The sequence below is a fragment of the Lagenorhynchus albirostris genome, chromosome 6 (assembly GCF_949774975.1).
Source record: "Lagenorhynchus albirostris chromosome 6, mLagAlb1.1, whole genome shotgun sequence".
Lineage (NCBI taxonomy): Eukaryota > Metazoa > Chordata > Mammalia > Artiodactyla > Delphinidae > Lagenorhynchus > Lagenorhynchus albirostris.
The window spans coordinates 56,783,477-56,807,433 of NC_083100.1; the positions used below are offsets into that span (position 1 = coordinate 56,783,477).

The window sequence follows — 23,957 nt, forward strand, 5'->3', positions numbered from 1 at the left end:
GTGAAACAAATTTTGAGTTTTTTAGGTATGAACAGTCTCATCTTTTTAACTAATGGCGTTATTTATCCATAGGCTCTGACAAGTACAGCACAGTTTGGGTAGAATCAAAGGTTGACCTAATAACCAAATCACTGTGAGATTAAAATTCTCGCTAGCACTGCATCCATGGTGCCTAGGCCACCCCCATATAGCTCGAAGAGCATGGAAGAAGCTCAAAAACTACATCTTACCTGTCCTCTTCAATCAGGAATCCACACTGTTAAGTCCCAGAGGAAAATGTATGAATCTCTGAAATACCCGTTTCCAGGTGGCTACCAGTTCCATGAATTCAGTAAAATTAGCTTTTTGCCAACATTATTTTTGCAAAATTCTCTGCAGATCAAGGTATCCCTTGCAGCCAAAGATTGCCCAAACCTCACAGCTTCTTATGACCTATACATGGGAGATAACTCCAGGATCCTCTGTGCTCCAGAAACAGCCCTGAGTCTGGAGCTCCAACTACCTCTGGAAAGCTGACAGATTACTTGCAACCAAAGTCTCATGAAGGACCAAGCTGAATCGCCATCTATAGAAAGACAGTAGCATCCAATCTTCTATCTGATTTTGAGGGTGGGTTGCATCCTAATCAAACCATTCAAGTGCTTGAAGAATTTTATCACTGTCACCTCTGAATCATAAACCTTAAGCTAAGAATGGTGAACAAGGACTCCCAGAAGACACCCTGTCCACCACCATGGCCTTTGTCATTAACCTCTGTGATGTTTTCCACTACTCCTTAGGAAGAAGTCCATGTAAGTAATTCCAAAACTCTCTTTCTCTTTCTCTTGTCCCCTACTTTTTAAGGATGATAATAGTCACATTATCTAATATTGAAGTCCTCTGAAATGTTTTGTTTCAGATTATCATGCATCAGAGTCTGGGAAAATTCTGAATCTACCATTTCCTAGCTGTGTGATCCTGGGAGAGTTCTTTACCCTCTCCTGGCTTGTTTTTTTCAAAATGGAGCTAATAATACCTGCCTCACTGGGTACGTTTTAAGGATTAAATGATTATAAAGTAACTAGGATGTCATACGCACATAAGAGATGTTAGATTCTTTTTAACAAAAATTCAAATTTATTTACATAGAAACTTGTAAATGGATGTGTTTTTCTTTTGTCAGTAACGTCTTTAGTGTTAAATTATCTAAAAAAGGGGAATACCCAAGCTTGTTTAAAATTTGCACATTAAGGACTGACTTTAAATGTTTATATACATACAATATTATGCATTCTGTTTCTATTGTTTAGTTAACTTTATATTTTAAATAAAATTTCATATAATTCCAGTCTTTATAATATTTGTTTTGTGCATGCAAAATTTCCACAGAGGGATGTATGATAATTATTTAATTCTATTATTGGATATATAGTTTGTTTCCAGTTCTTCAATATTATCATCAATAATGTTGTGCGGGAGAGGAAACTTTGTGCCCAAGAGCTTTCTCTCATTGGTTAATTTTTCATTTCTTAGGATACAGTTCTAGAAATGGTATTACTGGATCAAAGAGTATGAACACATTTTTATGGTTTTGATCTGTTTCGTTAATTTTAAGTACAGGATAAGAAGAAAGTACTGTGAGGCGGGATTATCAGAGGTCTGAATATGGAGAACTGAAAGATGGGAAAAGGAATATTTCAGGAAGAAAAAAATGCCTGAAAAAATAAACAGAAGCAAGTAAAATCTTAATATGAATAAAAGACAAAAGGAAATTAACCTGAGAGAAGTGAAGGTTTTTTCGGCAGTAGTGGAAAACCAGGCTGGATGAGTTAAGCAAATTCTTACTAGAGGTGGCCCTTGAGAGTGAGATAAACTAGTTAAGCTTGGTGCAGTTTGCCTAGAGGCCAGGGGAGCAGCACAAATGAGAGAGAGAGAGAGAGAGAGAGAGAGAGGACACAGGAGTCACGGCAAATAGCTAGAATCAAAGCTTCCCATGCAATGTCAAATGAGGAGAACATGGAAAGTGAATCCAAACACTTGAAGAGAAAAGTGAGTAAAGGGACTTAGACATTAGTGTAAGACAATGAAGAAAAGTATACTTCCCAAGAGTTCTCATCTGGCTGACTGGAAGTGAAGAGAAGTAGGTGTCACCACAGGGACAGCAGTCAGGTAACTGGGAAAGGGAACCTCCAGTTCTGAGGAGTAAATTGGTCAGGGGTATTAATTCTGAGTTGAGAGTAGGATATTCAGGTGGAAAAGTCAAGTATAGGCAGCCCTTACATTCTTCAGGACTTCAGTGGCTTAAGTAGGGTACACAGAAAACTAGGAGTTCATAGTACAGTAGATGACATCCTACCAGGAGATGGAGAAGGGAATGTGGAGCATCTGAGGTGGTCAGATGAGCCAAGGCCTTGGACCAAGGCAGCAGAAATCCCGACTTATCAGCATGTGGCCTCCCAGGACGGAGACATGAACATCAGAATTTTATCAGAAATCCTATCCCATTCTCTAGTGCCGTGATCAAATGCATGGTAAAACACCATTGTGGTGAAACATCAGGACAAACAATAAAATAAAATGTAGAATTATTTCATTTAAGGTAGGCGCAAAACTGGCAATGCTATTATAGGCTCAATCCATTTTATTTGGGGGCCAATAACATTGTTCGTGAATTATTAATTTTTACTTTAGAAAGTACCTGTGTACTTTCTAAAGTAAAAATTTAGCCTCCTCTAAAATACATGGTAGAGACCCTGAAACTCAGAAAATCTCTGAAGAGCCATAGGAATAGCTTTCAAGAAACTACACAATAGTGAAAATGTGGCAGGCCTCACACCTGACAAAGCCTACAGATGAGCTCCAACACACAGTCAGAATTCCAGATTCCTCTTTTAACTACAGAAAATTCCACACAAAGAATCTAATAATCCCCTGGGTCATCCAGAACCACTGAACACATACCCCATATTCTAAATATAACCCTTGGCGTTTCTCCTTGGAGGAATACTAATCACATGTGTGGGCCATATGTTGCATCTAATATCTCCCCAATCAGCAAGGAATTTCCTTGGATTTTTCACAGGATCCCTGAGGAACAAGAAATAGACAGCAGGCGAATCCAGTTCAAAGTAATCATCTTCGATGGAATTAAATATAATCGTATATGTAATGGTACCAGGATCTGCTGGAAAAATCTGGGTATATTAAGTATACCTGAACTTATGTGTTTTATCTATTGATATTTTTAATTATCAGTTTTAAATTTATGAGGAAAATCTTCCCTTAAAATATTTTATAATTGAAGAATCATAAATAAGATTGTTGGTGTAAGGCCATGGTTAGTCACCTCCAAAAAATGCTCAGACTATCTGTGAGGTGAATGAGGAAAGCGCCGGAATAACTCACAACGAGTGGGATTGCTTGTGGTTGCTGCACCCACCCTCACCCCACCCCCCACCAGCCCCTGCCCCCCGCCAGTCCCTGGAAGATCTATCTGCTGAACATTCTCAGGCTGCAGAGGAGGAAGGCTCTGGAAAATTGCTGGTGGGGAGCAATTTTCTAAAGCCCTGTATCAGAATCAAACCAGGAGGGTGTGAGATACATCCATCTCCCAAGAGTTCTGAGCCACGGGTCTCGGGCCTTCTGAGTGTAGAAGATACTCTGGCCCAAGGTCTCCTGCTTTCTCAAGGTCAGTGGAGCTAAGGTGAATGAGCAGAGAAGGGCGCGAGAGGGAGAGTGAGAACATGAGGAAGCGTTCTCTTACCCCTTTCCAGGGGTTGTTTTGATTCCTTTAAATTGATAGAAGTTCATAGAATTATATATTTTTTCTTTTCCGTAACTCCAGTAAATATGTTCGTTGCAATTAAATAACATTTTGCAGTCCATTACCCTGTAATGGATGTAGCCTTTGGGCATTTTTGAAAACTAAAATTAAAAGAAAAATGAGCAAGTAAATGTGTTGATTAATGCATCTATGAGAATCTTTGTACTATCTTTTAAACATACTAATGAATTTTTTAAAGCAAAATGATAACATGAAAATAAGTATAATGTGTATTGGTAATAATAAACCTGTTCTTCAAAACAACCACCAGTGAATTAATATTGTCAAACCCATTCTAGGGATGGAGACAGTAAGACATGAAGAGACTGACTTGATGTCACACACATTAGACTGGCAGAAGCGACAGCAGCTATCTCAAACTGCTGTCCAGCCAGGTGACAGTGAGTACCAGGACATTTGTCAAAAGCTTCAAAGTTCTAACTGCTTTGCTTCAAAGAGGAAACATTTTATCGGTACTTATCAGTGATGAGTGTGCTTCTGACGTCTGTCGCCTCCTTCAGGGGCTACGCCTTCGTGATTCAAGCTGCCTTTCGGACCCTTTATTAGGGCGGAGAAAGGTGGATGAAGCTTGCCTTCCTGTCTTCCTGCCTTCCCCCTCAGGGCCAATTTAAGGCCTCCCTCCAGACGCCACACCGCCTCCATGTTTCTCTAATTCCGCCACACCACCTCCATGTTTCTCCAATTCCTGGGTTAATTCACGACTGGGATTGGAGCTGAAGATGGGCGTGGTAGCCAGCCTCTGAGATCCTTACCTCCTGGTCTTCATACTTTGCTGTCCCGTCCCACCCCGAGTGGAGTTGACTGTGTGACTGACAGAACATTCTGAAGTGATAGTGTGTCAGTTCAGAGGCTTGTTCAGAAAGACCTTGGCTTCTTGGACTGCTTGTTTTGGAGGGAGCCAGTAGCCATGTCAGGAGGCCACTCAAGCAGCCCCACAGAGAGGCGCACGTGAGAAGATCGAGTTGCCGGCCACGTGAGCGAGCCGGGTTGGGACTGAATCCTCAGACTCAGTCAGGCCCTCAGGCTGATGCAGCCCAGCTGACGTCTGGCCATAACCTGGTGAGAGACCCTGAGCTAGAGCCGTCCGGCCACGCCGCTCCAGAATTCCTGACCCCCAGAAACTGGGGGGTCTAATGAATGATTATTGTTGTTTTAAGCCACTAAGTCTGGGAGTGATTTGTTACACCACAATGGATAACTAATGCAGGAGGTTAATATATAACCCCTCTTGAGGGGCATTTATACTTTAACCAGAATCTCTCACTTAAAAAAAAATGCCGAACTAACAGGTAGGGGTGTGTGTGTGTGTGTGTGTGTGTGTGTGTGTGTGTGTGTGTGTGTGTGTGTGTGTGTGTGTGTGTGTGTGTGTGTGTGTGTGTGTGTGTGTGTGTGTGTGTGTGTGTGTGTGTGTGTGCGCGCACGCGCGTAAGAGTCTCACTGGCAGTCAGCCCCTGCGTCACCAGGCTCCCCCCGCCCCGTGCCTTCTTTCTATCGTGGGAAAATAAAATGCAGTGCTTTGGGCAGTAGGTCACCTTCTCCCTCAGACTTGGATAAAAACATTCTTGATTATGACCTGCTATTCTTCCTCCTCCTGGCTTTAAGAAACCCAGAGATGTAAAAACACTAAATCACTACGCTGTACACCTGAAACTAATATAACACTGTAAATCAACTATATTTCAATAGGAAAAAAAAAAAAAGAAACCCAGAGAGCTAATGGGCACATAAAGTTTCCTATTCCTGTAGCTCCAACCCTGGCTCTACACTGAACCATCAGGGCAATACCTCTGGGCCTCAGTCTTTTTCAAGAGTAAAGTGAAGGGTGGCTAACATAGATTTAGTGCTTACTATATACCAAAAAACATTCTTAAATACTCTTTAATAGATTGTCTTTATTTAATCCTGACAACAATCTTATGAGGTAGATACCATTTGTTCGTTTCCCCACAAGGCAACTTGTGGGGAAAGCACAGAAGAGGTCAAATGACATGCCCAAAATTAGGCACGAAGCCATGAAGCCGAAATTCAAACTCAGGCCCTCTAATTTCCAAGCCCATATTCTGGAACTGGACTAGGCAATCACCCAAACAGTTAGGATTCTGTGCCGTGAGGGGCTCCTCCTCCACCCTACCTCGTGGCACTTGAAGCACCTCCACCTTTAGGTGTGTGCCAGGGCCCTGCAGCCATCCTGGGTGCTATCTGCACGGGAGGTTTGGGAGAGCCCCACGCCTGCCCTGGCCACATGAGTCTCACCTTCTTCTCCACCAGCTTGCCTTTCTTCTGACATTTCCATTTCCACATTTTCTCCAGGATTCATTAAGGTCCATTAAAAATACTCCTGGTTAAAGTGTAAATATTTAACCTGGGAAATGCACACCAACCTGTTGTTACCCTCCTTGACCTATTAGCAGAGAACAGAGCCCAAAGGGAATAGGAGACTGGCCAGATACATTTGAATCTGGGGTGAGTCCAAGGAAGATCTGAAAATGTAGCGTTTCCAGGTGTTGGAAGGCCTCCTGAGCAGTGGAGGAGTGCTTACTTAGTAGGTGAGCAGAGAGTACCCCCTACACACACACACACACCCCCCACTCACACCCCAGACACACAGAGAGAGAAAAGTTTGGCTTCAATTATCCAGAAGTTTGCAATCAGAAAACCCAGAAATAGGCTTTTTAAATTTAAGCATATACATAATGGATGTCATTTTGAAAAATACAACTTTATCTTTAAGTGACTTGTAATGGAGGTGAGGCACAGCAAACTCATCTGTTTTGAAAACTCTATGCTAATTTAAACAAGCCAGACACAAATGGACAGGTATTATGTTTCACTTATGTGAGGCGCCTAGAATAGGCAAATTCACAAAGACAGAAAGTAGGGTAGAGGTTACCAGGGGCTGAGGGGAAGAGTAATGGTGAGTTAGTTAGTTTTTAATAGGTACAGAGTTTCAGTTTGGGAAGATGAAAAAGTTCTGGTGATGGATCGGGTGATGATTGCACAACAGTATGAATGTACTTCACACCACTGAATTGTACATTTAAAAATGGGTAAAATGGTAACTTTTAATTTATGTATATTACCATGATAAAAAAATTGTTTTAGTCATTTCTGTTTCTAGAGCTCTAAGGTCTGTATCTGGTCTTATCACTCCTCTTTTGCATCAGTCACTAACGCCTTCCCATTTTTCCTCCCAAGTGCCTGTTTTATGTTTTTGTCTTCTTTGCCTCAAGACTTCAACATCTCTCATCAATGCTATGGAAATGAACCCTGAAATGGCCTGGCTGACTTCCATCTCTTCCCATCTAATCCATTTTACAACACTGCTTTCCATGTCATCTCAGAGCTTAATACTCTCAGTGTCTCGTTCTTGCCTCTAGAAGAAGCTTAAAATGTAGTAAGACAGTCTTCTCTCTCACACAGAGTGAAACCCAGTATATGTAGTGGTAGATACATGTCCTTTTTTTTTTTTAATTCAAATTTAACTGGGCATCCCATCTTTTTTCTTTTTAATTGTTTATTTATTTATTTACTTATTTATTTTTGGCTGCGTTGGGTCTTCGTTGCTGCGCACGGGCTTTCTCTAGTTGCGGCGAGTGGAAGCTTCTCTTCCTTACGGTGCACGGGCTTCTCATGGCGATGGCTTCTCTTGTTGCAGAGCATGGGCTCTAGGTACGTGGGCTTCAGTAGTTGTGGCACATGGGCTCCGTATTTGTGGCTTGCGGGCTCTAGAGCGCAGGCTTGGTAGTTGCGGCACATGGCCTTAGTTGCTCCTTGGCATGTGGGATCTTCCCGGACCAGGGATCGAACCCATGTCCCCTGCATTGGCAGGCGGATTCTTAACCACTGCACCATCAGGGAAGTCCCAAGATACGTGTTCTTAATGTGCATTATTTCACTTATTTTGATTGGAGAAGGGCGCATTGAAATTTTGGGTACAGTTTAAAAAACAATAAAAGAGATCACTCATGTAACCAGGTTAAGACAGAACATTGCCAGTGAGTGCTTTAGAGCTGATTTAATCCACGACTGACTGGAAGGTGTGGGTAGACCCACAGGGGAGTTATGACAGAAGGAGCCTCAGAAAAAGAAGATACAGAGACAAACTTGTCTTACTTTTTCATTCTAACCCAAGCATGGAAAGAAGCACCTTCTAAAAGGATCAGAGTGGAGCACATGGACAACTTTCTAAAAGAAAAAATCTCTCCAGTAATTATGGTACATAAAATCAGCATAACACCAAACATAGCAAAAATGGGTGTGGTGGAGAATCCAGAGTTAGGAAGATGAGCATATTACAGTTCCTGCCCTGGAGGAGAGAGACGTGGACGCAGATCATTGCAATAACCAGCAATCCGAATACAATAAAGATGTGTATGAAGTACAGAGTGGAGCACAGAAGGGTGTGGAAACAGAAGGAATCAAAATTAATCAAACTATGAAACCAAGCAAGAAGCAATTGGTAGTGAGAGCTTTGTTATCATTTAGTCCAAAATTCCCACTTTGAGCTCAGAAAGTTCTTCGGAACCAAAAGAGACGAAGGAAAAAACCCCACTCTTCTTCTCCATTGCCAGAGTCTGTGAAGCAACTCCCAGCAAGCTCCCAGTGGAAGTTGTAGGATCCCCTTCTCCAGAGATCTCATGATCCACCCTGCAGCCTTATGCATTCAATGGGCTGCCAAAATTATTAAAGCAACTGGATGCATGCCCAACTGCCACTTCATTTTGTGCTGTGTAGACACCGTCCGCAGCATGTGAAGCTCCCCTAAAGCACTTAACGTTATTTTTGGACTCGTCTGATCTCCCTTACTCCTGAGTTTATAAGTTCCTTGAGGGCAGTGCATCACACAGCGTTCTGAGAGACAAATATTGCACTCATTCAAGCCAGTTTAAACAGAAAACAAAAAAGATTAATTTTAGTTATATCTCCAGGAGGGCCATGGAACTAGGCTTGCAGGTGGCTCCACAGGCGGCTGAGAACACCCTGAAAGTAAGTCAGGCTCAGGCCCCAGAGCTGGCATCACCACCACGGCCACTAGAATCAACCGTTCCTTTCCCTTAAGGAAAAGTGAAGGGCTGTTACGGGAAGGAAGAGTGGATACTGGGCAGCCCAGAACAACCAAACGACGGCAGCCGTTGTAGAGCAGAGGCTCCACAGAATTTTCACAATTTCAGGCAAATGGAGATATCCAACACAGTTTGAAAAACATAGGCATCTATTTTAAGTTTTCTCACACATACGTAGAGGTATCAAGTTGCTAATGAAATAAGCCAACTTCGAAATAAAACAGTGAAAGAACTAGCATTTTCTCATCATGGTTATCTAATTCCTAACTACCCTCTTAGAGGCTTAACTAGACTTGTTCTTTTGTGTGTTTATCTCACAGACCACTATGAAATTTTGTCTTTCTGCAACAGAAATGAAAGAAAGAAATTAAAGAATATTTTGGTGTTGCTCTCCAGGAAAATGCAAAGCTCATTAAAACTGTGCATTCATAGGGACTTCCTTGGTGGCGCAGTGGTTAAGAATCCACCTGCCAGTGCAGGGGACACGGGTTTGAGCCCTGGTCCGGGAAGATACCACATGCCGCAGAGCAACCAAGCCCGTGTGGAGCAACTAAGCCCGTGCTCTAGAGCTCACAAGCCACAACTACTAAGCCTGTGTGCTGCAACTACTGAAGCCTGCGCGCCTAGAGGCCGTGCTCCGCAACAAGAGAAGCTACCGCAATGAGAAGCCTGCGCACCGCAAAGAAGAGTAGCCCCCGCTCTCTGCAACTAAAGAAAGTCCGCACGCAGCAAGGAAGACCCAACGAAGCCAAAAAAAAAAAAAGAATACGCATTCTTATAAAAAGTTTGTTTGTATCTTTATAAACTTGCTTTTAAAATAAAAGGCAGGGGCTTCCCTGGTGGCACACTGGTTGAGAGTCCGCCTGCCGATTCAGGGGACACGGGTTCGTGCCCCAGTCCGGGAAGATCCCACATGCCGCGGAGCGGCTGGGCCCATGAGCCATGGCCCCGGAGCCTGTGCTCCGCAACGGGAGAGGCCGCAACAGTGAGAGGCCCGCGTACCGCAAAAAAAATAATAATAATAAAATAAAAGCCAATATTTCTTTAGTTTTGCTTTATAAGTACGGAAAAAATGATACTCTGAAGTGTAGTTTTCCATATTTCTTGGTTCTCCATTTTCCTTAGGCTAAAGGTATTCTTATGCTAGTCATGAATTCTGCTTTTATCAGCACAATTCAGAGCTGGTTTCCAACTGGTAGGATGAAAATTGAACATATGTGACACCCAAGTACTGAATTCCCTATTGAAGAAATGAATGATAGACCTTATCTATCATTTATTTGACTCGTGTGTACACCCATGTATATTACAGACATTTTTATTTAATTATTCAGGAATTGGCACATGAGATGCATTATCTAATTCCTCTGGGGTCTTCCACCGGCAAAAATAAATGCAAAGAATGTGGCTACCAAACGCATTTTTCCCTTTTTCATATATTTTAAAGTAACGACTTTATTATCTCTACATTTAATGATTCATTATTTGAAAATTTTAAGCAATATAGAAATGTACTACAGAGAAAACAAATCAACAAAATTCTACTATGTAGAAATAATCATCATTAATATTAACATCTCTATATATACATAGATGTGAGGAATGATAGATGCACACATAGAGAGATAGTTTGGTACACAGAAATAATTTTATAAAACTGGCTACATACCATGCATATTATTTTTTAAATAAAAATATTAAATTTAACAAAAGAGAGAAACAGGTAAAACTAACAGATAACTGTTTCTTCTTCACTAAGAGAGCAGCTTCTAATAGAACCTTCTGACATTAAGGGAAGAAAATATTTAAAAGTTTGGATTTTTTAGTGACCCAAATGTGTTTTTGAATTTTATTAAAGTGTCCCTAATGCCACATAACCTTAATTGAGAAAGCTTTAAGTTAATTCTATTTGTCCTGAGTTCAAATGATAATTATGTTTTATAACTAAAATTGAAAGAGGACAGAATTGGAAAATATGAAACTGTTACTTATGAATAACCCGGGGCTGGCTTGCCTTTGTCCTTGTGATGCATACTGAGTTAGGGACAGGTATAAAACAATACTTTTATTATCTTTGATCATTCAGAATGAAGATTATTCAGTGCAGTGGTATAACAAAATATGTAACTTACAATAGCCTGTGTTTATGTGGGATGAGTTAAGGAACCTGTAACATTTTCTTATATATACATTTTCAAAATCGAGGGCCAAGGCAAAAATCACAAACCTTCGATAACAGTGGACTTAGTTCTTGGATAGTGTAAACATGTGACAAATTCCAAAGCGTCTTCAGAGGTACAAACACAGCTGCTTTTGAATTTTGCAAACGAACCATATGCTGCTAGAAAAATAGATTATTCTGATTGCATGTGGGATTTTATTTGCAGTCAAAACAGAAGAATAAATTGGGCTTTTTGTCAGGTAAACTGAAGAAAATGCAAATTGCTTTTAAAGTCAATTGAAGATGTTAGGGACAAATAGTATGCTATCTTCATCTGAATGAGAAATATTATAGTTTAATTTGTCCTTTGGAGCTCAGTTTATTTATTTACATTGAATCTATCTTTTCTACAATTCTTTCATAAGCTGATAATTTCTTTCTTGCCCCCTATAGTGAAGCCAACACAATTCATGAATTTGAAATGTAGCTCAGGTTTCAAATGGAAGAGAAGATATAAACATTTATATATGGTAGAATAATAACTCATGCAAGCAATTGAATACTAACACTATTTTGACAATTAGGTCCTAGGCATTTAGGAAAAATAAAATACTTTCTATTTATATAGGACTTTATATAAGACCTCAAAGTGTCCTTTTCGCAGCAAGTTGTTTTGTTTTGTTCTGTTGTTGTTGTTTTAGGTTAAGAGCAGGCTTTCTTAAACCCACAATGGAAATAGTTATAGGTTTATGCACAGTTGAGAAATTCACAATTCCCCACTGGCAGAGTAGGTAAAGAGAGGAATTCCTCCTTTCTGCAGTAACAAAGGAAAAAACGTGGTTGATCATATTTTAACTTTGAAGTCAACAGAACACAGCAACCAGAGTCTATTTTTAAGGATGATCCATTCAACACAGGGAGGTGTCCCAATGTAGGAAAGTCATGTAAATCAGCACTTGGTTCTAATTTATGACACCTGACCCTTAAAATACCATGCATGTCAATTCACATGTCCTTTGGATAGAGAAAAATTGAGCAGAAGTGTGATGGATTTAAGTTTTCTGCGTCGCCTGGAATGATCCAGTAAATTGAAAGCAGTGTTTAATGGCCTAATGCCCCCTTTATTTTTATTTATTTATTTATTTTGCGGTACGCCGGCTCCTCACTGTTGTGGCCTCTCCTGTTGCTGAGCACAGGCTCCGGACGCACAGGCTCAGCGGCCATGGCTCACGGGCCCAGCTGCTCCGCGGCATGTGGGATCTTCCCGGACCGGAGCACGAACCCGCGTTCCCTGCATCGGCAGGCGGACTCTCAACCACTGTGCCACCAGGGAAGCCCTAATGCCCCTTTTGTTTTTTATTTCCCCCAGGCTTCTTCTAAGGTCCTGGGCTCTTATTTAATTCAGAGAGTTCTCAGCCACTGCTCTCATCAGGTATCCATTAAGTGCCGTTTTACCTTAGTCTGTTACCATGTGCCACCAAATTTTGCTAACTTTATCAATAACCCTAGGACTTTACTTATTCTCTCCAAACTGATTCTCTGCAATTCTTGTTTTCTTCTCAATATCTCTTCAATTCTGATTGTTAATATTCTGTGCCTGGCACCCAGGAGCTCAATAAATATTTGTGGTATATCTAAATTATTTCTCTCCTTTAGCCTGCATCTTTTCGTTCTGGCTGCCTATTACAACTCTCATAATTCATTCTGTGTTAGTAATTAGTGGTTGTTTATTAAGCATCAGACATTGTGCTAAGCAGTCTGCATGTATTATCTCTGTTCATCTCCAAAAGTCAATGAAGTAAGGACGTTATCATTCCCATTCTTTTTTTCTTTTTCATTTTGTTCGTTGTTCCTTTTGCTGTGCAGAAGCTTTTTATTTTATTTTATTTATTCTTATTTTATTTTTATGGTTACTTTGGGGGGTTTTTAGGCCGCGCTGCGTGGCATTCGTGATCTTAATTCCCCCACCAGGGATCGAACGTATGCCCCCTACAGTGGAAGCCTGGAATTTTAACCACTGGACTGCCAGGGAAGTCCCGTTATTATTGCCATTCTTAAGGGAGGAATGTAGAAGCTAAGTGTTACTGAGTCATCTGTCCCAGCATTTGCTCCCAAGCCTATCTGCCTCCACTCTTGTAACCACTACATTTAATTGTTTCCAGACCTTTCTTAATAAACTCCACACTAGACCTTGTTTGGTTTCAACAATCCTCCTCTAAAGGTTCTGCTCCCATAAGGTCCTCAAGTAACTGTAACTGTAACTGTAGTAATTAACACAATATATTAGAAAGCCTCAAACAACAACCAAAGTACATTATAAATTATAGTCTGAAAGGATAAAATGGATCGTTTTAGACAACATTCACACTCTTTGTTAGTTTATGATGTATTCAATCAAAAGAATGTGCCTCGAGGCACAATGAAAGAAGTCTATAGTTCTCCCTCCTTCACCTGCTGGCCTGATATTGGTATTTTATCCTGTGGTCAAGAATAGCTTGTCTTCTACAGTAAATAATAAAATATAAAGAGTACTTAGCAAATAAGTGGTTATAGTGTTCTTCACCTGGTAGAAGAGGCACTTAACAAGTAGCACTGTACGCTTCATCTGCTAAAACTGCATTCAACTTTCAGCAAATAGTATAGAGAGAGAACTAATGAGGGAGGGGGAAGAGGGAGACAGTGGCAGGGAGGAAGAGGGAGAAGGAAAGAGAAAGTGAACGAGAAAGAGGTCTCATAAAATGGCAGGAGGTTGTAAGTGCTGAACAAGTAATACAAACAATAAATGCTACAGAAGCTCAGAGGAGCTCACTTTAAACTTGGATGATGCAAAAAGATTTTACAGAGGTGATAGGATTTGAGCTGTGCCATAAAGGATGACGTAGGATAGGCAAAGAGAAGGTGGGAGAAAATTACAAGAGAGGAATGTAATGAGAAGTGGTTCAGAGGCAGAAAAGCATAAATTGCCTTGGGGAAAGAATGAACAGATCACACTACCTGGGGTTAAGTTTTTATGTCAGGCAATGGTATGAGATTAACATGGATGAATACAGATGTTGGGGGACTTGAGTCTCAGGCTAAAGACATTTGAGTTTCTCCCACTGACAACCAACCAGGAGCTACCAAGGATTTAAAAGTGGAACAACAGGATGGTCCAGCGGGTAAGACTCCATGCTTCCAATGCAGGGGGCCCGAGTTCGATCCCTGGTTAGGGAAGTAGATCCCGCATGGATGCCACAACTAAGAGTACGCATGCCGCAACTGAGACCCAGTGCAGCCTAAATAAATAAATAAATATTTAAAAAAAAACAACCAACAGTGGAACAACATGGTGAAGAAGTGGCTTTAAAATGGATTGGCCGAAGAGACTGAAGGCAAGGAGACAAGGAAGGCATCCATTGCACAGATGAATGATGATGGAGCCCGTGAAGGAAAAATAGGCAGAACTTGGTGACTAATGGAAAGCAGGAGTGAGTTGGTTATCCATATCTCTTGTCTTCAACAGAACGAAGCATTTACTTTGGAGTCCCACATATCTTCAAAGAAGACAAATTCAAAATTACTTCTTTATTCTGAAAGCTTGAAATATGGACTTAAGAACAAGGAGATTGAGAATCTGAATGTAAAGCGCTGACACCCATTTGAAGTTTCTTAGTAGACCCTAATTTATCTGTTCAGAGCAAAGTGGTAACTTCAGGGGAGGGGGCTATCACCATTGTTCATTGTTAACTTTTTTGTGCATCGAGACCCATGAGAAACATTACCCAGTTCGCACACACCACACATACATTCTAAAGCTCTGTAGGTTAACTTACCAAAGACTCAGATATTACTTCAATAAGTGCCTCTTGTGGATGCTAATCTTACAGAGCTACATTATAGTTAAATAAACTTTTCAGTAATAACCAGCAAAGGATTATGGAAGGATACTAAGATGATAAGGAAATGTAATGATCATCCAGACCAGCCCCCTTCGTTTTATAGGAGAAACCGAGACCAGGGAAGTTATTTTCCCATTTAATCCGAAAATACAACTACTGCTAAAATCCAGGTCCCCTTCCTTAAGAACAGTGTTCTTATTTTCCCAGCCCTCTTCCTCAGCCTCAGTGATTCCACCCTTCCAGGAAATGCTTAGAAGTCAGCAGTGCAGCTGTGTCATCTTTAGCTCTACAATTCTCTTCTCTTTGTATCATTGAGAAGGAAACACACCAGAAAAGAACCTCCAGGATGAGACAGAGCTCCCACTCCAAGGCAGTGAAGTAATTCATCCAGCCGGCAGTCCAGAAGAACAGAGTGGGGTTGAGATGCTCAGAGAGCAGAACAGAGCCCCAGTCTGCCATTGTTCACATTACCTACTATTTGATACACTTGAAGAGGAGCAAACAGTAATTCTGGCTCCAAGATGTCGGAGAAAAGCAATTATTGATATCATCTTACAGGCAATGGCTGGGTAGTGGGAATAGAGCAACCATTTCAGGAAGGGACAGAGATGAAGCCAGAGAAACTTAAACTTCACTAACTTGGGCCCTACCAGGTCTAGGGAGGTGCCCTAGCAATTTTGTATTTATGATTTTGAGGGTTTTTTTTTTTTCTTAAAGAGTTTCCCTCAAATTGTAGTTTAGGCTGCACAAAACCCCTAAGAATGGGATGTGCTAAACAGTCTAGAGCCCTCTAGAACTGCCTCGAAGATGTCAGTGACCTGCTTTATTAGCTATTACAAGTCCAAATGACCACTCTTTGGCTGTTCTTTATAGTTATTAAATATACCCATAAGACTATTAGAAATAGACAACATAGTGTTTAACACTTTACAATCTAAATAATAGACCTTACTTTCATACCAATATTTAGGATTTCTTTCCATTTGGCTTGAATTAAACAGTTTCTATTGAAATTATATCTCTGCGTAACAAGTATAACTTCAGAAGCAGTTACAAGTGAGATGTTAAATAGAACTATTTTGTATATTTGTTGCATGTTCAGGCCCCAGAAATATGCTGTAGAATTCAAAGCCATGAAAATCTTGATTTCTATTTAGATAGAGATTTATCATTAGTTGTGAGATACGTCCAGTATGGTTTCACTTTAAAACCACAAATAAAGTTTTAACAATGAGTATTTTTCTCGTTGAGAGGTCTGTGGTCAAGCTAAACATCTCTTAGAAGGTGATTAGGTCCTGATGTCTTCAAATTCAATATTCAGCAAATACAGAGCATTTGTTTGGAACTTCGGAGTTAATGCAACTCTCCTGAGCCTGTTCCTCTTTTCTGATGACATGATAATCAGACATAACCTCTTCTGGTCTTGGGCCTCACCTTATGTAAGATTGAGGCAGAATAAATCACATACAATTAATTTTTTGAGGATCTAAGTGACATTGCTTTTGGTTTTTACATCAGCAAGTCCTTTGTTTGCCAGTAGTCAGGAACAGTAATGAAAAGTTTTTATGTTATTAAATGCTTTATTTCTTCATCCTCACTCCCAGCTATCCTGAATCCAGAAAAATAGACACATGGTCATTCTGTGAAGACAAAAGAACATTGAATAGTTCATTATATAACAGATAGAGCTGTCCACTGTGTATTCATTCTTGTAGCGAGTTGCTAGAGGGTAAATTAGCATATTTAGTTCGAAACCTTATAAAATAGAAATGGGATGGATTGTTTCAGCAATTTCACAATTTGTGTAGTAACCATCATACTTCATCGAGGATCTGACTCAAAGTAACACAAGGCTCTGAATAATGGGAAGGGGAATGTTCTACAAACATCCACATGGGCCAGGTTATCTCCAATGGTGAGATGTATTTAATAATGTCAAATATGCACTTTTCCTGTATAAATACAGTATCACTGTAATCCTAGGGGCTGCATTCTCAGAACTGAACTCTTTCTTCCAATGATAGGCCTAAAACAAAATTGGCAGAAGTCATTGAGTTGTTCCTGTAACATGTTCATTGCTGGAAGGGACCTCCAGAGGTCACCTAGTTCGTCCCAATCTCCAGCCAGGACTCTCCCTAATACTGAATATAGCTGTAGAGCGATATGCATTAAGAAAGCTTTTAAAGATCCCTGGGGTTGGTCAAAAAATAGCTAATATTGGCCTGATTCATAGAACAGCATTATACGTATGACAAAATAGCCACCTTCATCAGGGAAGACATCCATCAGGGCTAAGTGCTAGTAGTAGCTTCAAAAGGAAAAGCTTTATTTTTCTCAGAGAAGAGGGTGGTAGATTAAGGAAATGACCAAGCGTGTTGGTATTTTTTTGTTTAGGTGCACTTTTGAATGCTTATCAAAAAAGAAACATTGTCTTGTCAAAGACCACTGCAGGGTAAGCCCAGAGAGAGCTGTGAGCAAGCAGATCACAAGTCTTTAACGAGTCCTTTCAAATGGCTACAGAGCTCAGAGGGGGAGCTGTTGTCTCAAACAAGATCCGATTAGCATCAAGTTAGTGAAGGGCAGATGGTGAAACACAAGAATAATATTGACAGACCTGCTTTTTAAATGATATCTTTCCCCCCTAATCAGCTGAGTTTGTTAGAGCTGATCATTTTATTTCTTCAAATCCATTCAACTGTGGGTGCAATGGACAAGAGTTTAAGTGTAACTTCAATCTTCTAAGACAATCATGACTGTTTTATAGGGAAAGTATTCCTCCACAGTTATTAAACTTCTGAATTATTGGGTTGAAGTACTACACTAGAATCTAGAAATTCAGCTAACAGGAGAGCTGAAGCTCTTAGCTGGATTATTTTGGGCCTTTAAGCCTTTCAGTTGAACTATACAGAGAATTTAAAGATAGAGCTATAGCTATCTATAAAGTGAGGGAAATGACCTGCCCTCTCCCCCAACAATTGTCCCAAGTATCCAGATGATTTTGTGTATTAACACCACAGTTTTTCAAATCATATTTGAAAAACCACAGTTGCCTTCAGGGATGGGAACTGGGGGGCTGGATGAAAATAAGGTTAGAAGTTTTTTATCACATACTTTCTGGCCAACTTTCCAATTTTCTGCCTGTACTTCTTCCAAAGAATTCATTTGAAAATATATCATTTTTTAAAAAACAGAAAGGCACCCCTGTGCTCTTACAAGGCTAGACAGTCCGGGTTACAGGAAGTGGAAAGCTGCGACTACTGGCCTCTCCCATCCTCCTTTGTAATTCTTGACTTTGGAAATGGGAATTCAGCCACTGAGATATTTTGATGTGCAGCTACCTTTCTCAGAACACTAACCAACTAACAAAGTCTTCAAGTTGTCTCTCCTCTTCCTTTTGTGAGAGCAGGAGAGAAAAAGACAAGGAGATCTCTCTGCAGTGTCCCCTTGGCTATACAACATTCCCACAGTGGACATCTAAACTTAATGTGCAGTCTACATATTCACCATAAAACTAGGGCACTTAAGGTAAGGAAATACTTCCATAATTACTTGGATATTGGGCAGAGTAGAGTTTTTTCTCCCTTAAACGGCTCAGATAATCGTCCCTAACTAGTTCACATACACAGCCTTTAAGAAGTGTTGTTTTTTAAAGTTATCAGCCTAACAAATTCCCATAGCTGAATCAAGAAATTCCAAACAGAAGAAACTGAATCAGCTTTTAAGAAAGATAATCAAAACATAAGAGTGTAAGGAAAAGCAAAAGGTAGCACATTCTGTTTTTTATTACAAAAAAAAAGTTCAAACCCTTTACATGCTATGACATTAAATGTCATATATGAGTTCACTACAAGCAAACCTCTTAAAATATATACATACTGTATATATTTACATTCAAGTTTGAGTAACTGGTGTCAAGGTATAGTTCAGGATCTTTACCCACCCTGCGGATTTGTTCAGCTACTAACTAAACAGAGATTGTATCTTCACTCAGGCACATGGAGAGGTAGAAACTGCTTTAAAAAAAAAAAAAAAAACCTGTAGTGCAAACGTGAAGATCATTGCTGAAGCAGCTTATACATCAAGGAGGCCCTAACTATAACTAGCTTTGGTCATCTCTAGAAGCTGAATACATGTAGTCTTGTCTTTTAAATTAAAACCAGATAAAACTTTGGGTAGATGCTCTTCTGAGCACATCAAGGTGTTGGTTGAGCTCAGCAAGGAATGCTCTGCCACTCTGCACCGAGAATTGCACATGACTAAGTTAGGCAACATAGCAGCAGGGCTGGGCGGGCGGCTGGGCTCCTTTTCCCTGATAAGACACAATTAATACACAGATCGGTGGCTTTAGAGACTTCAAATTAACATCTGGACACCCACAGCTCCGAACTCAGAAGCCACCAGGATACTTCCTCTCCAAGTGAAACCTCTTATTATTTCTGCCCTGCCCACCTGCATCCTAAACTGAGCTAATAAGTCCAGATAGGGGTGGGGTGGCCTGTAAGTTCTACAGGCCACAGTTCCTCAGCCTCGTGACTAAGGCTCATGAAGGTTCTTGGGCCTGAGAAGGGCTCCCCAGGTTCTTGCCAGACTTGGTGGGGCTCGTTCCTGAGAGGGGAAGTTGGAGGGAAGTCACGGTGGTGGCCAAGGGCAGAAGCCCTTCTCGTTCCCTTTTCTTCTGTTTCATCCTGCGGTTCTGGAACCAGATTTTGACTTGGGTGTCATTCAGCTGCAGTGAGTTGGCTATCTCGATTCGTCGGGCCCGAGTTAAGTACTTATTGAAATGAAACTCCTTCTCTAGTTCTGTTAGTTGCTTAGTGCTGAAATTCGTGCGGATCGCGCTGGACGAGTTGGCGGCTCCATACTTGGCAAATTTGCCTGCAACGTAAAGACAGGGAATCAGCGGGGCGAGAACACGCGGAGACGAGGCTCGGGAGAGCTTTGGGGCCACATTAGAATCAAAGTCACTCTTGGGTCTCCGAACACAGTTGTGCCAGGAGAAAAGCTTCACCGAGTGCTCCTTCCCGCAATTTTCTCAACGCCTGGCACTCGGGGCACGCTCAATGGAATTCGCCTGCTTTAATGACGCCTCGGACCGCGTTTCCCCCATAAAACCCAAACCGCCGTCCAGAGGGACAGCTACAGCACGCCCCCGGCGCAATTACGCGAGGCAGGCTCCGTCCCCAACCCCAGTGGCGTCCGTCCGTCCAAGGCCCAAGCACTTACTTTTTTTCGGGGCGTTCCTCTTCACTTTCATCCACTCGAACGTGCTGAAGGCGGCGGGGAGGCCGGAGGAAGGGGACGCAGAATTGGGGTAGACGCCGGGGGCGGCGGACGCGGTCTGGAAGGCCCCGGAGTGGCCGTCGGCCGGCTCTTTGAGACACGCCGGGAAGGGGGCGGGCTCGCCGAAGGCCGCGTAGTCCACCTGGCTGCTGAGGAGGAAGGAGCCGCCGCCCGAGAAGACGGCCGAGGTAGCGTAGTGGACGTGCGCCCCGCCGTCGTCGGCCGGCCGCCCGAGCGCGCACGGGAAGTCGTACGGGGGCCCGGGCCCCGGGAGACCGTAGTCCGCGCCGCCGGTCGCGGCAGGTGCCGTGCCCGGCTCGTAGGTCCCCTCCAGGGGGCACGGGGCGTACGCGGGCGCGGCCGGGGGCGGCGCGGGAGGCTGCGCCGGAGCAGCCGGGGGCGAGGGCGCCGCTCGGGCCGCGGCCAGGGGCAGGCAGCTCACGAAGGCGCCGTCGCCTCTGCCTATGGGGAAGGCGGGCTGCAGGACCACTGGCCGAGCGTCGGCGCGGCACAACTTGGGCGCAAAGCTCAGCACGTCGCCGCCGCCCCTGCCGCTGCCGCACGACACGTAGTCCAGGTAGGAACTCATGGTTCCGGTCCACCCCACCTGAGCGCACCGGCCGCGCCCAGGTGCGGGGCCCGCAGGACCGCCGCGGTCGGCGCCGCTCCGCCTTCCCTCTCTAGCCGAACTACCCTCGCCGAGCCATGGCAAGCCAGCCGGGGGTAAATAGAGGCCTAATATAGGGGCGGGGTGGCCACGTGGCGCCGGCCGGCCAATGGGCGCCGTCTCAGCACGGCCTGGGTCCCGACTGGCGCGCCGCTGCACGCGCCTGCCCGGCCGCCAACTTTGCCAACCGGCGGGTGGCCGCCGACCAGCGCCCTACCCCGGCCCGGCGGAGAGGCGCCCTGGCCTGGGGCTGCGTGGGGAAGGGCGGGGCGAGAGCGCGGGACGCCTGCTTCCCGGACAGGTATTGGACCAGGTGGGGGCAGAAAGGCAGGACTGGCCGCTCGGGTGAGGACAAGAGGATGGAGAGGGTGTGAGCTCGTTCTTCTGCATCGTGGGTGGCTAGTCTCTCGGGTGTGAAGGGTGGGCGCCGCGGTGTGGAAAGTGTTAAAAGGCCATCGGGGACCGCTCCTAGCCTCCTCCTGGGAAGGTAAAGTTATTCCTCTTCCCTTTTTCTCTGAGCCCTTAAGCGCTTTCAGTGTTCTTGGCACTCCTCCTAATCTCTCTCCTAAACCTTGAGTAGACGTTTAATTTTCCCTCTTTTCCCTCTCGCCCTGATTCTGGGGACTAAATTTTATGCTGTAGGTGCTGTGTAGCAGGGGCGGCACAAACTCTTCACTTTTAAGCTAGATTTTTCACGTTATTTCGCAGCTTCTTCGATTGCTTCCATTTGTGGCGGCATGATAAGGGCGAGTATTGGAGTCCAGGGGTTTGATTTGGACAGAAGAAAGTTTCTGCCTTGTGGGACGTTTAGCAGATTCTCCCCCTCTGACTAGGTTGTAAAATAAAGAAACTGCCCTTGGAGTGGAACGCTCGTTGTGCTGCTCTCTGGGCGGTTGGCACACGCACCGTTGCTGCGCACGGTTTCTCCGAGGCGCTTTGGCTTCAGGGAGCAAAGGCTTCCCAGGGACCGGTCAGATCTCAGAGGTTTGGAGAGCCTTGTACCTCGAAGCAATTAAAGCTTCTGTTCCATCAGATAAGTGCTGCGTCGTCTCTTGCGAGTGAAATCTGAGGTCTCACAATGTTAATGGGCTCACGTCTTTCCCTTGATAATATGGTTTTGTTTACTGAGTGTAGAGAGACGGGAAATAAAAGTGCAATTGGCACAGGAAATGAAAAGTAGAATGGTTACAAAGACAAGCTTTACATGGATAAACCTTCCAACTTCCTTGAACATTTTTTTTAATGTTTCCCTCTTTTGGGCTCCAGGACAAATAACAAATTAAATAAATAAATGTTATTTACACACAGCGGTAATGAAAGAGGGTGGTTTCCTAAAACTGTGTGAATAGAGAGTCTACTTTTGGCTTATTCAAGTGCCCTTGAGGACTTGATCTATTACAGCCTCTAAGTTATGGTGACCGAGGTTTTATTATTGTTTTACTGATCCACTTGTCATGAAAGAGCGATTGAGCCCTTGCCTAAAATTCCACTCTCAGGAAGTCTGGAAAATAGAGCTTTTACAGTCCAGGGAGCCAGTTCCTTACAGGGATGTGAACTTGTGAATAAACAGAGCCACACCAAAAGTGTTACCAGTGTTGAGGCTGAAGTTGAGCCAGGATGGGGGAGGGTTGAGCCTGGAGGGGAGAGGGTAGGTAGAGGGTAGAAGGGTAGACAGCTAGGAATGAGCACAAAGCTAAAGAGGTCTAGGATTCCTGCACTGCTGAAGTTCTTGGATTTAATTGGGAAATAAAATCCTGGGCTGGAAAATAGCCCTTCAAACTTGACATTGCTACTTCAGTTCTCTCCTGTAGCCAGTTCCACAACAAAGGTCCTAAATAGGGTTTTTTTTTTAATAGTTTTTAAAAAGAGAAAAAGGCTCTTCTCTAGCACCTTGGTTGGGAAATGATAGAGCTCTTCAGAGCTAGCTCAGGCGTCACATATAGATGCATTTCTTCACTGTCCTCCTTCTGTGCCCTTCTGCAAAAGTATCAGCAGGTCAGATGCTGCTGAGTTCACAATGCCCCCTCAACCCCCCACTGGCTAGACTTTAATTTTTACCAGTTTTTACCAGCACAATGTCTCAGCTCTCACACTCTTGTCTCAAAACTATAAGACCCCGCTCTCAAATGGTACTCATCTGATCACAGCTTCTAGGTCCAGAGCTTCTAGGTCAAATGGTACTCATCTGATCACAGCTTCTAGGTCCAGAGAGGGTCAAGAAGGAAGGGTGGCCTTGTAAACGTCTCTAGAGAAAGACACCAGCTGGCAGAAACCCGGATGTAGGACAGGAAACCCAGCCTGATTGTTTGGCAAATCTGACCGAAACCTAGCAAATTAAGGGCCTTTTCTCTAAGGTTTCAGGAAAAACAGGCAGCCTAGGTGCCTTGGCAACCTTCATTGCAACAAAGACCAGGTTTTTAATGCTAAGCGTTTGGAGCAAAGGTTGGGTCCTTCATGTCACAGTTGAGCATTGACTTTGGTGCACCAGTGAGCTGTGCACACTATTTCCCCAAAGAGAAATTTTGGAGATTGAGCTTTTGCTGAGAGAAGAGAATGTCCTGAAAGGGACATCTAAAATTAATCATCTAAAAATTAGATTTTAAAAATCGTGCTATTTTGACAACTGTGGGTGAGGGTGGGTGGGTGGGGTGTTCAGTATGTGTTCAGACCCAGTAGCAGTTCCCTGATAACTGCAGGCAGAGAGCTACATTCTGTTCCTCCTTCTCTCTACTCCCTTTCGTCTCCCAGCCTTTGGCATATGCTACACCTTGGGGCTCAGAGTGGCCACATCTCCACTCCTGGGCTGGTTCTTGACTTACTCAGGATGAAAGTCAAGACTCTGATCATCTCAGACTCAGATTCAATAAACATTTGCCAAGGACCTACTGTGTAAGAACTTTTTTGTTAGGGGAAGGTTAGGCTGAGAAAAAGATATTCTCAAACCAAAGGAACAAGGGATTCATTTCTGGCACATGTTAGCTATACTATAAATCTACTCTAGGAAAATCTGAATCTATAATTTTCTAAGGAGATGTTGGAAGATATTATTGGGGCAATTGTGTGTATAAAGATACGAATATAGGAT

The 23,957-nt window shown here is 43.0% G+C and overlaps 1 protein-coding gene across 1 annotated transcript; it reads right to left on the bottom strand.

The window, feature by feature from the left end:
- Positions 1–19,068: 19,068 nt before the first annotated feature.
- HOXD1 (homeobox D1) lies at positions 19,069–20,794 on the bottom strand. The gene is made up of 2 exons (XM_060151418.1): positions 20,149–20,794; positions 19,069–19,800 (listed from the first exon to the last, which is right to left on the bottom strand). Exons 1-2 carry the CDS (start codon positions 20,792–20,794, stop codon positions 19,466–19,468), a joined length of 981 nt encoding a protein of 326 aa, XP_060007401.1. The 3' UTR covers positions 19,069–19,465.
- Between the last annotated feature and the right edge of the window lie 3,163 nt (positions 20,795–23,957).

Coding starts and splice junctions, on each gene's coding strand:
- HOXD1 (XM_060151418.1), bottom strand. CDS start 20,794: ATGAGTTCCTACCTGGACTACGTGTCGTGCGGCAGCGGCAGGGGCGGC. Junction 19,801..20,148: donor GAGGAACGCCCCGAAAAAAA/GTAAGTGCTTGG, acceptor TTTACGTTGCAG/GCAAATTTGCCAAGTATGGA.